Below are 14,135 nucleotides of genomic sequence, written 5' to 3' on the forward strand. Positions count from 1 at the left end.
TAGAACTTTTCTATTGCCTTGAGGCACTCTCAGGCATGCCTAGGTGAGCGCCTCATTGAAGGCACCTTGGAGGATGCCCAGAGGTGCTATGCCTTGACAACCTTGCTTGGAGTACTCAACATTTTTGTTTGATACCAAAAGTCCCTTCCCCAACTCTTGTAAAGCAGCAAGTCTCATGCATTGGGACACTCCCTTATTTCAACCATCATATATGCAGTGCATGCAAACTTTGACATTGAGTCCATCAGGTTAAACTTTCTTAGTGAGGAAATCACTTTTTTCTTGGGATAGCTAGTAATTGATTAACCAAATTGTAATTAGGTTTATAAAGTAGAACCTGGTGATGGAATGGGTAATCTATTGCAGTTGCAGTCGCCATTTCATTCTTTAGCAGGATTGAATTTGGAGTAAAAACTGAGAAAAGTAACAGAAATGCTGCTTATCACTAGATGGACACGCAAAATTAAGGTGACAATTCTTCAAAAATGTTTGAGCAAGTAGAAACAAGAAGAGGGGAGAAAAGACATGCATAAAAATGAGTTAAGCATGCATTCAATGGTTTATTATCTGGTGCACAGCGAGAGGGCAGTTCAACTGTCTTTAAAAAAATAAAGGTAATTTTCCCCACAAAAATTGTAAATGTACTGTGTGGATTGCTGAAGCACTAAAATGGATTTAAACTAGCAAAACAAAATTATACACCCAATTATGGTACTTTTCTTCTGCTCTGGCTTTGGGGCTTTCAGCAAGCCTCTGCAGTGAGAGCATGATCATAGATGTCCAAAATATTTCAGGGAATTCAGACCAGTCCAAGTTAGAGTAAGCAGAAGATAATTCCTTTGTTGTAATATTAACTCTGCAGAACATTTTGGTTCCATTTGTTCCACTTTTTGTGATATTTCTATCTTTTTGTTTTCTTTTTTTATATAGGAATAAATCACTGCAAGCATAGAAGTAATTTTCTCTAGTACTATTGATCTTCTTTGCCCCCTCAATGATAGAGGCTGTCGGCATTTGCTGCAATCAATAAGAATGAACACTTAACTGAGTTCAATTTGGAAGTACAGACCCATGATTCTAGTTAGCCTTTTTTCATAGTGCATGCTGCAAGGAAATGCTGCAATCATGAAAAATGAAGCTCCTTGAAACTGATTGGATGATTGCTAGGGTGTGCAGTTGGTTATTTTAGTTGGTTATGAAGGGGTTTTAAGACTGAACTGAATTAAGCTATAATAAAATAAAACCAAACTGGAATTTGAAAAACTGATTTACTATACTAGCAAAAAATAACTGAATTATTAAGATTTTAACTAAAAAGCGACTCTATAGCCAATGGCATTTTGTAAATAAGCTAAATTTTAGGGGGACTTCATCAGGTAGTATATATTTTAGTTTATTTGGGTAAAATCAGACTGAGAAATGTTTTTTTTTTTTTTTTTTGTATAACAAAATTGAATTGAAAACCAAATTTGTGGTATAACAAAACCAAACCAGGCCGGATTTGTTAAAAACCTGAACTGAGTTAATCGAAAATTAATCTTTTCAGTTTCAAAAATTTGGTTTTAATCGAATAATGCTTACAATAATGTTCACGCCAACAGATTGGATATAATTAGTTGTTCTGCCCAAGCATATATAAATATATAGAAAAAGGGCATTTTCAATGCATGAGGTTCCCCACTTTGCAAGGTTGGGTGATAGTCGTTTTTATATGCAACTTTACTTTGTTTTGCAAAGAGGTTTTTTCCACAGCTCAAACACATAGTCTTCTAGTCACAAAGGAGCAATTTTATCATTGCTATTAGGGCTCACCTTCATGTGGGTATAAATAGAGAAGTGAAAGGAAAATTTATTTATTTATTTATTTTGATGGGGATGATCTGTGAGTGGTAAATCAAGGGTCAATATTGACTATGTAGCATGTTCTTGCGTAGAAGTGTTGGGTATTTATATTAAGTGTTGGATCAAGATTTGTTGAACATCCATATCATTTAAATCTTGTTATATTGTTTAAACTGGTATGGAGTTGGAAACTCTTCTACTTCAGCATGTTTGCATATTCAATTGGAAGTTGGACACTCCACATGTTGTGCCCCAGGTGTCGAATCTTTGACACACATACTTAACAAATTTAGCGGAGTTCATCTAAGTAGAATTTTGCCTTCTATTATGATTTTTAGATTTACTAATTTGGAACTTTTATGGCTCATGCAAGTATATATTGGAAGCAGGCAGAAAGTAGTCATTCCTGTCCTACCCAGCTAGTGGAATAAACTGAATGAAGACATGGCATTTCCCATACATGCCAATTGAACTCCCCCTTGTTTTCCTGGCTAAGATATTACAAGCAATCTAGTAATCAGACTTCAATTGCATATCAATGCGGCAGGGGACAAAATATATACTGTCCCACTTAACCTTTTTGCATGTTTATGTGTTTCTGAATTCTTGTCATTTTTGACAAAATTTCAATGATACCTTAAGACTACATTCTTGTATACTATAAGGAGATTACTTTGAGACATTCTCTTAGATGATGCCATTCTAGTTTGAGGAGAGAAGAATAAGTTCTTTTCTAGTTTCCAGACCTAGTCTTGTATTATTTTTATTTATTGCGTTAAATTTACTTTTTCCTTTCTTGGGCAGGTGCCCCAAGTGTGTGGAATTGAAGCTTCCTCGAGAAGGTGCTGCCTTCTGGTTTGTAGCCCTTTTCTGCATTATGTGAATTTAGTTTTGTTTCCTGCTAATCCATAACAACAACAGAACAATGGAAATTTATGAAATTATAAATGCAGTGAGGCAGGGTAGATTATTTTGCTAATTAAAACATGCATTTGTGCCTATCATATATAGATGGATGGATACAGACCACTTTTTGTTTTATTTTTTTTTGGTATGGTTGGTGATAATTGTATAGTTATTATTATTTTCCTATTGCTTTGGTCACTATCAAGATCCTAAAAAAGGTTTCAAATTTGGATAGTATGTTTCATTTCTGTTTTGCTAGAGTAGAAATGTTTGTGGATTTGCTGGGGAACTGTTGGAAATCAATCATGATCCTTGGGAATTTTTGGAAAAGGGGTAACCCAAAAATGATTACACAAAGGCACTGCTGCCTTAATATATGGAGGGATAGGGCTCTTTTCAATTTGATCTTTGCTTAGTTCCTGTAGAGAAGGAATTCTCTTCACAGTGGGTTGCTAAGGTTCTTTTTTGGCTTTATGTCTGCAGAGTGGCCACTTGCTTGGTATTACTGATATTTTTCTCAATCTTTTATTTGTATGGTCTTTGTATTAATGAAGTTGCATCTCTTACCAGCACTCAGGACTGTTTTAAAGCATCCTGGAGCTCTCATAAATCTGTTCATTTGAAGGCAAAGTTAACCACACTTGGGGCTGGTGATACTGGTGAGCAAAATTCAACATCAACCAATGACAGCTGGTTATATTGTTTGAAGAAAGGACAGGCTCGAGCTCCTAAACTTCCCCATTTTGATTGGGCTGGGTATTTCTTCCTTTTCTCTATTTGATTCTTGCTCTTGTATGAAATACTCAATGGTGTTTCTCCCATGGGATGCTTGATAAGCTTAGGATTTTGGGCAAAGATTTTGAGTACTGTTTGAGAGAAAGAAATGGGATAAATATTTTATTCATAGTTAGGTGTATATATATATACAATTCTACAAGGTACAACTAAGGGAAAACATAACACTATGTACAACACTATTGTCATGACCTAGATGAATTAGGAGCATTTGTAATTATTTTTTATTTAGTTGTTATTTGTAGTTATGAATTAGGAGTAGTTGGGTGTAGTGGAGTAGTGGAAGTGGAAGTGATAACTACTAGATAGCTTTATATGTAAAAAGCTATGCCATAGTTCAAGAGGATATCATATGAGAATTATCAGATTTCAAGTTTCTCTCTTTCTCTTCAATTTTCTCTCAGTTTCCCCCCTCATTTCTCTCTCTCTCTCTCTCCCTTATTTCCCTTTGTTTCTCCCTTAGTTCTTTCTATTTCACCATTTCTATCGTTAAAGAAAACCTTAGTTAGGACTAGGGTCCTGACATTTGGTATCAGAGTAGGTGATTATCAGCTGTTGATTCAGGCGATTCCTATTAAAGACGAGCAGAGTGAATTTTGTAGAATTTGAATTGTGCTGATGGCTGAAGGAACTCTTGAGAGAATCCAGTCGCTGGAGAAAGTATTCAAGGAAGAATTCAATAAAAAGCTGAAGGACTTAATGATTATGATTTGAAGAGGTTTCAGGTCAGTCTACTAGTGGAATTTCTTTCAAGTTCTGCTATAGAATCAATTAGAGTAGGTGCTAGAATCCTACCTAATGCTTCCAGTTTGCAAAACACGAATGAATTACCTACACTAGATCAGGCAATTTTGACTAAAAGATCATTTATATGTGCAGAAACTGTTGCTGGAGTCCCTTCCTTGGATTTGTAACTTATAGGAAGTTGAGGAACATTCTGAATTGGATGCCAAGAAAGGAATGACAGTTGCAGGAAAAATCACTGCAACACCATTGGAGGAGATATCTGTTGAAGACGAACATTTGGTGTACACCAGCTAGTAGGAAGCAAAATATGTTGTGAAGTTGGGAAAGGTTACAATTACATTAAATTTGGATTTTGAAGATTTGAAGTCTACTATTCTTTTAAAAATAGGTACCCCTCCAATACCTGATGCCAATGCAAAGCTAGTAATTGAGGATGTATTGGATAGAGCCAGAGAGAAGGAGGAAAAAGAAGTTAAAATTTGTTCACAACTGGCAAAAGACTTTGTTGATCTTTTAGGCATCATCAAGGAAATCATTGTAAAGAACAGTCTAAGATGGATGAATCAAATAGTGAGAGCAGGGATTGGATGATGAAATATTGGTCCAGTTACTAGATTTCTTGGGGACAAGAAATCTTTTAAGAGGGAGGAAATTTCACGACCTAGATGAATTAGGAGCAGTTGTAGTTATTTTTTATTAAACTTTTATTTGCAGTTATGAATTAGGAGCATAGTTGTTAAATCGAGAATCGAATTGAATCGTAAGATTCAATACACATTCTCAATTTCAACTATAAATAATATATATCCATAGAAAATAAATAATGTGCCCACCATGATCAATTCTTTTAAATATAAATAGATAAATAAACTTCTAAATATATTTGCTAAGTTTAAAATTATACCAAAAGGAAAAAGTATATTTATGTTGCCTTTAAATTCAAATTGTACCAAACCAAACCACTTTCAAAATAATAAGCTAGAAAAAAAAAAAAAAACCTACAACTATAGGGTTACTAATAAACTCTATTGTCCATAATCCTCACTAGTTATCAATCATCTTCATCTTCAAGTTCAAGAGCATCATCATCTTCATCATTTTCATCATCTTCTTTGTTTTCAAATATAGCTAAATCGAACGAATATTTGATTAAAACGAATATTTGAAGTCGCACGAATTGGATGAATCGGATGAATCATGCTATTCATGCGATTCATGGTCGATTCGTCCGATTCATAATTGATTTTAAGGAATTTTAGATTCACCCTATAGATTCGATTCAATTTCTACATGAATCGAGTCGAATCGTACGATTCGAATCATGAATCGTAAGATTCTAACAACAGTGATTAGGAGTAGTTAAGTGTAGTCGAAGTGGTAATTGCTGGTAAGTTGTAACTATTCGATAGCTTTATATATAAAAAGCTATGCCACAGTTCGGGAGAATATCATATGAGAATTATCAGATTTCAAGTTTCTCTCTTTCTCTTCAATTTTCTGTCTATTCCTCTCTCTGTTTCCCCCTTATTTCTCTTTGTCTCTCCCTTAATTCTCTCTATTTCTCCTCAATTCTTTTTATTTCTCCCTCTCTTTCAATTCTATTTTTGAGAAAATATTAGTTAGGACTAGGGTCCTAACAATGATAAAGTTATATCCTTCTAATACTCCACCTTAAGCAGGCGCGTGCATATATATGTGCCTAGTTTGGTACAAATGTAGTTGAGCTGTGGAACTCATAATGCTTTTGTAAGAAGATCAACTAATTGGTCATTGTGGTCAACAAATGAGATACTAATCTCTCCAAAAATCAACTTTTGTCCCACAAAGTGACAGTCTATCTATATGTGTTTAGTCTGTTGATGAAAAATTGGATTAAGGGCAATATGAAGGAATTTCTAATTAACACAAATAAGCTATATAGGCCCTGAATCTCCAAATATGAACTTCTTAAGAAGTTGCTTGAGACAAACCAACTCATGTGGCTAAAGCCCTGGCCTAATACTCCACTTTTGTGCTAGATTTAGCAACAATGTTTTGCTTTATACTTTTTCAACACTTCAATTTACCTCTAACCAAGATATAATAATTCAAGGTAGAGCGCCTTTATGTATGATAACTAGCCCAATCTGCACCGATATATCCAACAACCTATTTGTGCTTGTTGTTCTCAAACATCAAGCCTCTAACCCTTTTAATGTACCTCATAATACGCACTAAAGCATGTTAGTGACTATCACAAAGGGTGCCTAAGAATTGACTCATCACACTAACAACAAAAGAGATGTTTGGTCGTATCATAGTGAGGTAATTAAGCTTCCCAACCAATCTCCTATATAGCCAAGGATCTTCCAATGGCTTCCCTTGTCCTAGTGCAAGCTTAACATTAGGATCTATTGGTTGAGAAGCAAGCATATCAATGTCCTCTAAAATATCCAAGTAACATACTTTCGTTGAGAGATGTACACATCATATACAAACTAAGCTATGTCAATACCATTGAAGTACTTCAAACCTACCCAAATCCTTGGTTGAGAGTGCAAATGAGCCTTCAATTACTCAATACCAACCTCATTATCGCCTATTATAACAATATCATCTACAATCACCACCATGAATATTATTCCATCAGTAGATTGTTAATAGAAAATACAATGATCAGTTTCTAGTCATACCAAAAGATTGGATGACAAAATTGAAGCGGCCAAACTAACACTAAGGAGATTGCTTCAGGCCATATAAGGACTTCTTCAGGTGACATATCAGTCTAGACTCCCCCTAACAAATCTAGGTGATGGCTTCATATACACATCTTCTTGAAGGGTGCTATGAAGAAAAGCATTCTTAATATTCAACTGGTAAAGAGGTCATCGTTGAATAGTTGTCATAGCAAAAAAGACACATGTAAAAGCAATCTTAGCCATTGGAGAGAATGTATCACCATAATTCAATCCAAAAATCTGAGTATAACCCTTTGCAACCAATTGAGCTTTCAGACAATCAATGGTGCCATCTGGACCAACCTTAACAGTAAACACCCACATACAACCAACAGTAGACTTTCCCAAAGGGAGAGGAACAAGATCTCATTAGCTAGCAAGGCAGACATCTCCTCATCCATAGCATGTCGCCAGCCTAGGTGAGAGCCTCTGCAAAACTATCTTAGGAAATACAAATAGAAGAAAGAGCAGATACAAAAGTAGGATAAACAATCTCTACATTTGTCTTAGGAATATAAATAGAAGTAAGAGCAAATACAAAAGCAGAATAAATAGCCTTTGCAATCGTCTTAGGAATATAAATTGAAGGAAGAGCTTATACAAAAACAAAATAAACAGGTGACAAACAATGATATCTCACAAAAGTATAAATGGGATAAGGATTCCAAGAGAAATATGTACCTCAGTGAACAAGAGCATGGGCAGAATAGAAGGGACACTAAAGAATGGCACCATCTAGAGGAAGACATGGGTCTGAATGAACATTGTCATCTGCAATAGGTGGTGTTGGAGTTACTATAGGAGGCGTGGATGGTTGCTTAGAATGATGTTGATACATCTAAAAAGGAGCAAAAATAGTTGGAATAGGAGTAGGGACTAGGACCAAAGAAGTAAAAGAGGAAGAAGAAGAATCTGATTGAGAAGAGAAAAAGGGAGTAGATTCAAAGACTATGACATCAAAAGAGAGAGAGTATCTATTAAGATTAAGCGAGTAACATTTGTATCCCTTTTGAAGACAAGAGTAGACCAAAAAACACACATTTGAGGGGGTAAGGAGATAATTTATCATGATTAGGGCAAAGAAGATGGACAAAATAAGTCTATCCGAAGACACAACGGGGGGACAGGATAGATGGGATCATGAGGGTAAAGTATGTGGAATGTCCCCATTCAAGACAGATGATGGTATACGGTTGATTAGAGAACTAGAGGTGAGAATAGCCGCAACCTAGAAGGAAATAAGAACATGCATGTGATGGAGAAGTGTTCGAATAGTCTTAATGAGATGACTGTTTTTACATTCTACCACCCCATTTGTTGTGGAGTATAAGGGTAAGAGAATTAAAGAACAAGACCTCGAAATGAGAGAAAAACTTGAAATACAGTAGAATAATATTCCTTAGCATTATCACTTAAAAGAGTTCGAATTGAACAACCAAATTGAGCAGGAATTTCATTACAAAAATAAGTGAAAAAATATTGCAATTCAGTAGGATCTTTCATTAAGTCTAATTACAACAAGAATGATCATCAATGAATGTAACAAAAAGGAAAAACCTTGTTTAGACTTAATTGTACTAGGACCCCAAATGTTGGAGTGTATAAGAACAAAAGGAGCATTAGCTCATTTAAGACAACTAGAATAAGAATGGACATGTTCACCTAACTGATAAGACTCGCATTCTAAAATAGTCAATGACGACAATGAAGGAACCATTTGTTGGAGATAAGTGAGGATGACTAAGCTTGGAATGAATTTGGAAAGGGGATTGTAGCAACACAAGCAAATGCTAGAGTATGGTAAGGTAAGATGGTAAAGTCCCACAAACTCACATTCAGTGCCAATGATCTATATTGTACCATGGCCTTGCACAAGACCAAAATCAGAATCAAAGATGACAGATGATTCAAAGATTAAGTGAGACAATCAATAGAAATGAGACTGTATGGACAACGAAGAAATATGTAAAATGAAATTAGGAGAAATAGATGGAAGTTGGTCAGTCTTACTTGTGGGAATGGTTATACAATCATCAGCCATAGTGATAGGAGGAAGGGAAGCAAATGAATCAAAATGAGAAAATAAATATTTATTACCAAAAATATGCTCTAAAGCGGCAGAATCAAGAATCCGGGGACTAAGTGAGGCATATGAGGATTAGTAATGGATGACAAAGTAGAACGAAAAGATGTTTGGGCAATAGAAGCTACAAGAGAGGATGCCTACTGAGGTGCCTACAATTAAAGATACTTTGTCAACTCTGCAGTAGAGATCGCATACGTTGGAGTTGGTTGTGCAGTATGAGAAGTATTAGGTGCCACTAACTGCGCTTCTGCATCCTTAAGAACTACAACATTAGCCTTGGGAGGTTGACGATGGAGTGCATAACAAGTGTTGTTATAGTGACCAAGATGATGACAATAATTACAATAAGGTCACTTACCACCCCAACGATGCCCAACACCTCTACCATGACCACCTCCAAACTCGATCTTAGATGAAGATCCATGAGTCCACAAGTCAAGTATATAGATCGCTCTTTAACTAAAACATTAGAAAGTGCTTGTGTGTTATGAAGGATCTAGGAAGACAACTCTTCCGTAGTAGGTATAGCTGGACTGGACTACTCAAAATTTGAGTACGAACACCCGCCATATCAACGCTAAGACCTGCTAGGGCAAGCACTATAAAAATTAGTTTCTTTTGCATAGTAAGATTGGTTGTAACAGGGAGCATTGTATTAAAATCTGCCACAGCAGATTGAATACAATCCAAGTATCCACATCTGAATCTCCCTTTTTGAATATAAAACAAATTGCTAATGACATTGTATAAGTGCACAATATCATTAGTATATAGTTGCTGAGCATGAGTCCAAATGTCAAAAACAAGCCTCATAGGCACAAAATAAGGGGATCAAATCAACATCTACTAGCTACTATAACAATGTAACCAACTGCATCCAAGAGATATATACATTTCTATCAAATTCAACAATGTCAGAGTTTCATGGTCAAATGGTCACTCACACCATGTCCTTGAAACCACATTCGAACAAAGGTTCCCACGAGATAATTCTTGCAAACATTCAATTTTCCAATTGTAATGGTAGGAATACCAAAAAAAAGAAAAAAGGACGATACAATTACAGGAGAAGATGAACTTGTCAGGGTCCTGAGCTTGACTTGTGATTTTCTTGAAGATATAATTGAGAGAATAGGAGAAATAGAGAGAATTTGGGAAGGTTCAGATAGAATAAACAAAAATATCAGAGAGAAAGATAGGGAGATAGGGAGAATTTCGTAGAGAAGGGAATAACTTTTCAATTAATCAAAAGCATAATCTCGGTCAAAGAGTTGTACAGCCTTATATAGAGGCTATTCCATTACTTTAATGGAGTGGTTTCCACTCCTCCACTAGAGGTAACTGCTCCTAAACTATCTCATAACTCTAAATAAAGCAATAATTAACCTATTACACAGACTAATACAATTTGTAAAAATAAAAATTAAAAATTACCAGCCTAGATCGTGACAGAACTCTCCATTCCAGGATTTGATGATGCCATATTTCAAAACCCAATCATGAATGAAATTTGAAACGACAAAAATAGCGAACCTGAACCAGGAACAACACAGAGTTGCTGTGAACTAGATGAACCAAATTTAGAGGTGTCGCAAGGAGGTGTGGCAAGATCTAGAGAAGGCACTAAGAAGTGTTGCTAGAGTTGGAGGCGTCATGAAGGAGGTTGTTGGATCTGGAGATGCTATGTTTTGAAGACATGAAGGAGATGTCAATCAAAGGGCTAAAACTCACCTAGAGATCTCGCTTGAGATATTGCCAAATCTAAAAGTAATCAAACAAAAATTGCAAACTCTGAGAGATCATGAAAAGAAGAAATGTGGCAAAGAAGTTAGAGTTAGTTATGGCGACAGTGGCTAATGACAACGAATGCAACAACAACAAATGGCGATAGCTGTTTAGGATTAGGATTAGGGTTTGGCTACTATTTAGGATCAGGGTTATGGCTCTGATACCATGTTTGAGAGAGGGAAAAGAGATAAATATTTTATTCATAGTTAGGTATATATACAATTCTACAAGACACACCTAAGGGAAAACATAGCACTATGTACAACACTATATAGCTATATCCTTCTAACAAGTACCAATACCACTTGCCTTATACAGGATCCACAACAAATATAAATGGGATACTTGGCTATGCATGCCAAATTTAAATGTGTATTTAGATGCCCATGTAGTCAATTCCTTGAAAAAACTTTAATATAGTGTACTTCCTGAAATATCACCAGCACCCTTTTCTCCCCCTTATATCACTTGGCAAATTAACTTAAGATGTATAAGGTATTCAAATATTTGAGTTTTCCCTTATTTAGGAAATGTGGTAAAGGAGGAACTTTAGAAGGCATGAGGTGCTTCAATCTTAGTTTGTCGGCTCAAATGAAGAATTTTTTGTTTTCTGGTATCTGATTGAAGTATGAATTGACTTTTCCTTGTTCTTAATGGAACTCAATTTCATGATGTTAAACACAGGACATTAAGGCCATATCCAATATCAAAAAGGCGTATTACACCTGCCCACATTGAGCAACCTGACTGGGCACTTGATGTGAGTTATTTGACATTTTTTTCTTCAAATTTCAGAGCCTCTTATTTTTTTTTTTTTTGGGGGGGGGGGTTGGGGGGGTGCATTCCTGAAATAGAGTGAATGGAAGGGGCTGACAATTCTAGCTTTTTGCCTAGACTTGACCTGGGCAACTTATATCTTTGGTAAGCTGGGGAAGACCCAGAACGGAAGGGCCATAGTTGTCAAGCTGTTGATTGTCTGATATCTTTCTATTTTGTTTTCTTAATCGGGATTCCCAGTTCTTACTATGATGAGGTAAACATGTTGATTAGTTGTAGGGTTAGATTCTTTTATTTATTTATTTATTTGACATAGACTAAATTATTCCCTGCTTTTAAAAGTCAACTTTTGTGCATCCACATCTGTTAGATTTCTGAGCTTTGTTCATGACTCTCTGTTTCTATGCTGCAATTTGAATGCTTTTTGTATTCCTCGCTAACTTTTTCTTTTTGGCAAATTTTCATATATTTTGACTGCAGGGAATCCCTAAAATTGAGCCCAACAGTGATCTTCAGCATGTTGTTGAGGTATTTTTTTGTCATGAAATCAGATTAATGTAGATTTTAATTTCTATTCAAGTAGAGCCTTTTCTCCCCTAGATGGTGTGGTAGTTTTCTTTCTAAAGTCCAATTTCTGTTTTGAAGATCAAGACTCCTGAGCAAATTGAAAGAATGAGAGAAACTTGCCGGGTAAGGTCTTAGTTGCATGAATCTGACCTGTCTTACCATATGTTTCCTTACAGTTTTTATTGTTACCTTATCAAATCCTTTCTTGTTTGCACTAATTTGTCTGTTTATGAGTGTGCGTGCAGAAATGGAATAAACTAACCTCTAGTATGAGCTGAAATATTTACTCAAAATTGAGGCCTCTGATCTTTGTGCTCTTAGTTTGTGTTATATGATATATAGGACTCTTCTAGACCCATATGGTACCTGTATGTGATTTGGGGTATGTATCCCAACGTGTGTAGTTGTGCTTGCACTAAGGAAATCTGTCAAAGTAGAAGAGTTTTCTATGGCACAATGCATACAATTCTGGTATCATGCACACAAGCTCTGGTCTAGTTCAAACATCATTTTCCTTGAAATAATTTATTAAATTTGAGATTTAGTTGTATCCTTAAATGAATGATATGAGTAAATGAATGTGAGGGTTAGACACAACCCACTCCCATGCCATTTACCCACGTCCATGTAAAATGGGTTATAAGTTTTTTGTCCAATATATAGATTAAGTGAGTATTTTCAGAATTTAATTTCAACTGTATATTGTGTTTAGAAGGCAGAGTATTTGTTGCATAATAATGTGGTTGGACAAGTGATTCTGTATCTTGTATCTAACTTTTGGATACAGATATTGATTTCTGTTCTTTTGAATGTCTACCTTAGATTGCAAGAGAGGTTTTGGATGCAGCTGCTCGTGTTATTCGGCCGGGTATAACTACAGATGAAATTGATGAAGTGGTTCATGAAGCAACAATTGCTGCTGGTATGCAGACTCCACTGATGAGCCTTAACTGTGTTGATAATTCCATTTTTTTGGTTGGTTTTACAGTATACTCTGCATTGTTGGTTTTATGACCATTGTATTTGTTTTCTCTTTCTTTTTTCACTTTTCTTTTTTGCCTATTTTGCATTAGATTTCTTCCTATCCTATACTCCTTGGCCTGTATAATAACTTTAGCAAATCTGTCTCGACCAGAAGCATTTCTATTGAATGGGTGTCTAGCTGAAGTTTATATATTAATCTATGGAAGATTTCATATGGCTAGAACTTTTTTTTTCCTGTAAATTATGGCTAGAACTTTTATTCATGCTAAACATGAAGATTTTAACGGCTTCATCACAACTTCAATGAAACACCATATTTATGGGCTGTTGGTTATTGTAGAGACGATCACTCTGGGGTCCGGTAGGTGTAATGATGCTAACAATCCTTGCTCGGTGCCTTGGATATTGTTGTTTTTCTTGATCATGCACTTATCAAATCTTTTTACTGTTAAACTTCTGTGAAATTTGAGAGACATGTCAGTTGACTTAGTTGTACACCAGCTTCCTGATATCTTTTTGGACTGCTCTTGATATCAAGAGCCTTTCTTTGTAGCATGTGGAGCTTTGGGCTCAGGATTTCTATATTCACTTTTTGGTTTCAGGTCATTTTACCTGGGACTATAACCGGTTTTGCTTACTATTATTCAATTTTTACCTGCTGCAGGAGGATATCCATCTCCACTAAATTACCATTTTTTCCCAAAGTCATGCTGCACGTAGGTTCTTTTTCCTCTTTTGTAGTTTCTTTGAATTAACATGTACTCTGACACATTAATATGTTACTCTTTGTTTTTATCAGGTCCGTAAATGAAGTAATCTGCCACGGGATTCCAGATGCAAGGTACATTGTTTTTTCCTTTCTTACGCACTGGTGCTTCTTTTTTTATACTTTCATTTCTTATCCATTATTAAAGCACCATATTTGT

At 35.6% G+C, this 14,135-nt stretch overlaps 1 protein-coding gene and 1 long non-coding RNA gene across 4 annotated transcripts in view; both read left to right on the plus strand.

Moving 5' to 3' along the window:
• The window catches only part of LOC127801370 (methionine aminopeptidase 1A), a 39,384-nt gene that overhangs the window by 10,829 nt on the left and 14,420 nt on the right, over positions 1-14,135 (plus strand). For all 3 annotated transcript variants that reach the window (XR_008023027.1, XM_052336399.1, XM_052336398.1), the window contains exons 3-10: positions 2,647-2,697; positions 3,319-3,504; positions 11,566-11,641; positions 12,139-12,186; positions 12,304-12,348; positions 13,048-13,147; positions 13,874-13,925; positions 14,009-14,050. Coding sequence is in view for 2 of the 3 variants with exons in the window: in XM_052336399.1 (XP_052192359.1) it covers positions 2,647-2,697; positions 3,319-3,504; positions 11,566-11,641; positions 12,139-12,186; positions 12,304-12,348; positions 13,048-13,147; positions 13,874-13,925; positions 14,009-14,050 (600 nt within the window). In the remaining variant the exon portion in view is untranslated. The remainder of the gene's footprint in view (positions 1-2,646; positions 2,698-3,318; positions 3,505-11,565; positions 11,642-12,138; positions 12,187-12,303; positions 12,349-13,047; positions 13,148-13,873; positions 13,926-14,008; positions 14,051-14,135) is intronic.
• Positions 3,531-10,150, plus strand: LOC127801371 (uncharacterized). The gene is made up of 2 exons (XR_008023028.1): positions 3,531-4,268; positions 4,423-10,150. It is a non-coding gene; the product is annotated as an uncharacterized LOC127801371 (long non-coding RNA).

This window comes from Diospyros lotus, chromosome 5 (genome assembly GCF_014633365.1).
Source record: "Diospyros lotus cultivar Yz01 chromosome 5, ASM1463336v1, whole genome shotgun sequence".
Classification (NCBI taxonomy): domain Eukaryota; kingdom Viridiplantae; phylum Streptophyta; class Magnoliopsida; order Ericales; family Ebenaceae; genus Diospyros; species Diospyros lotus.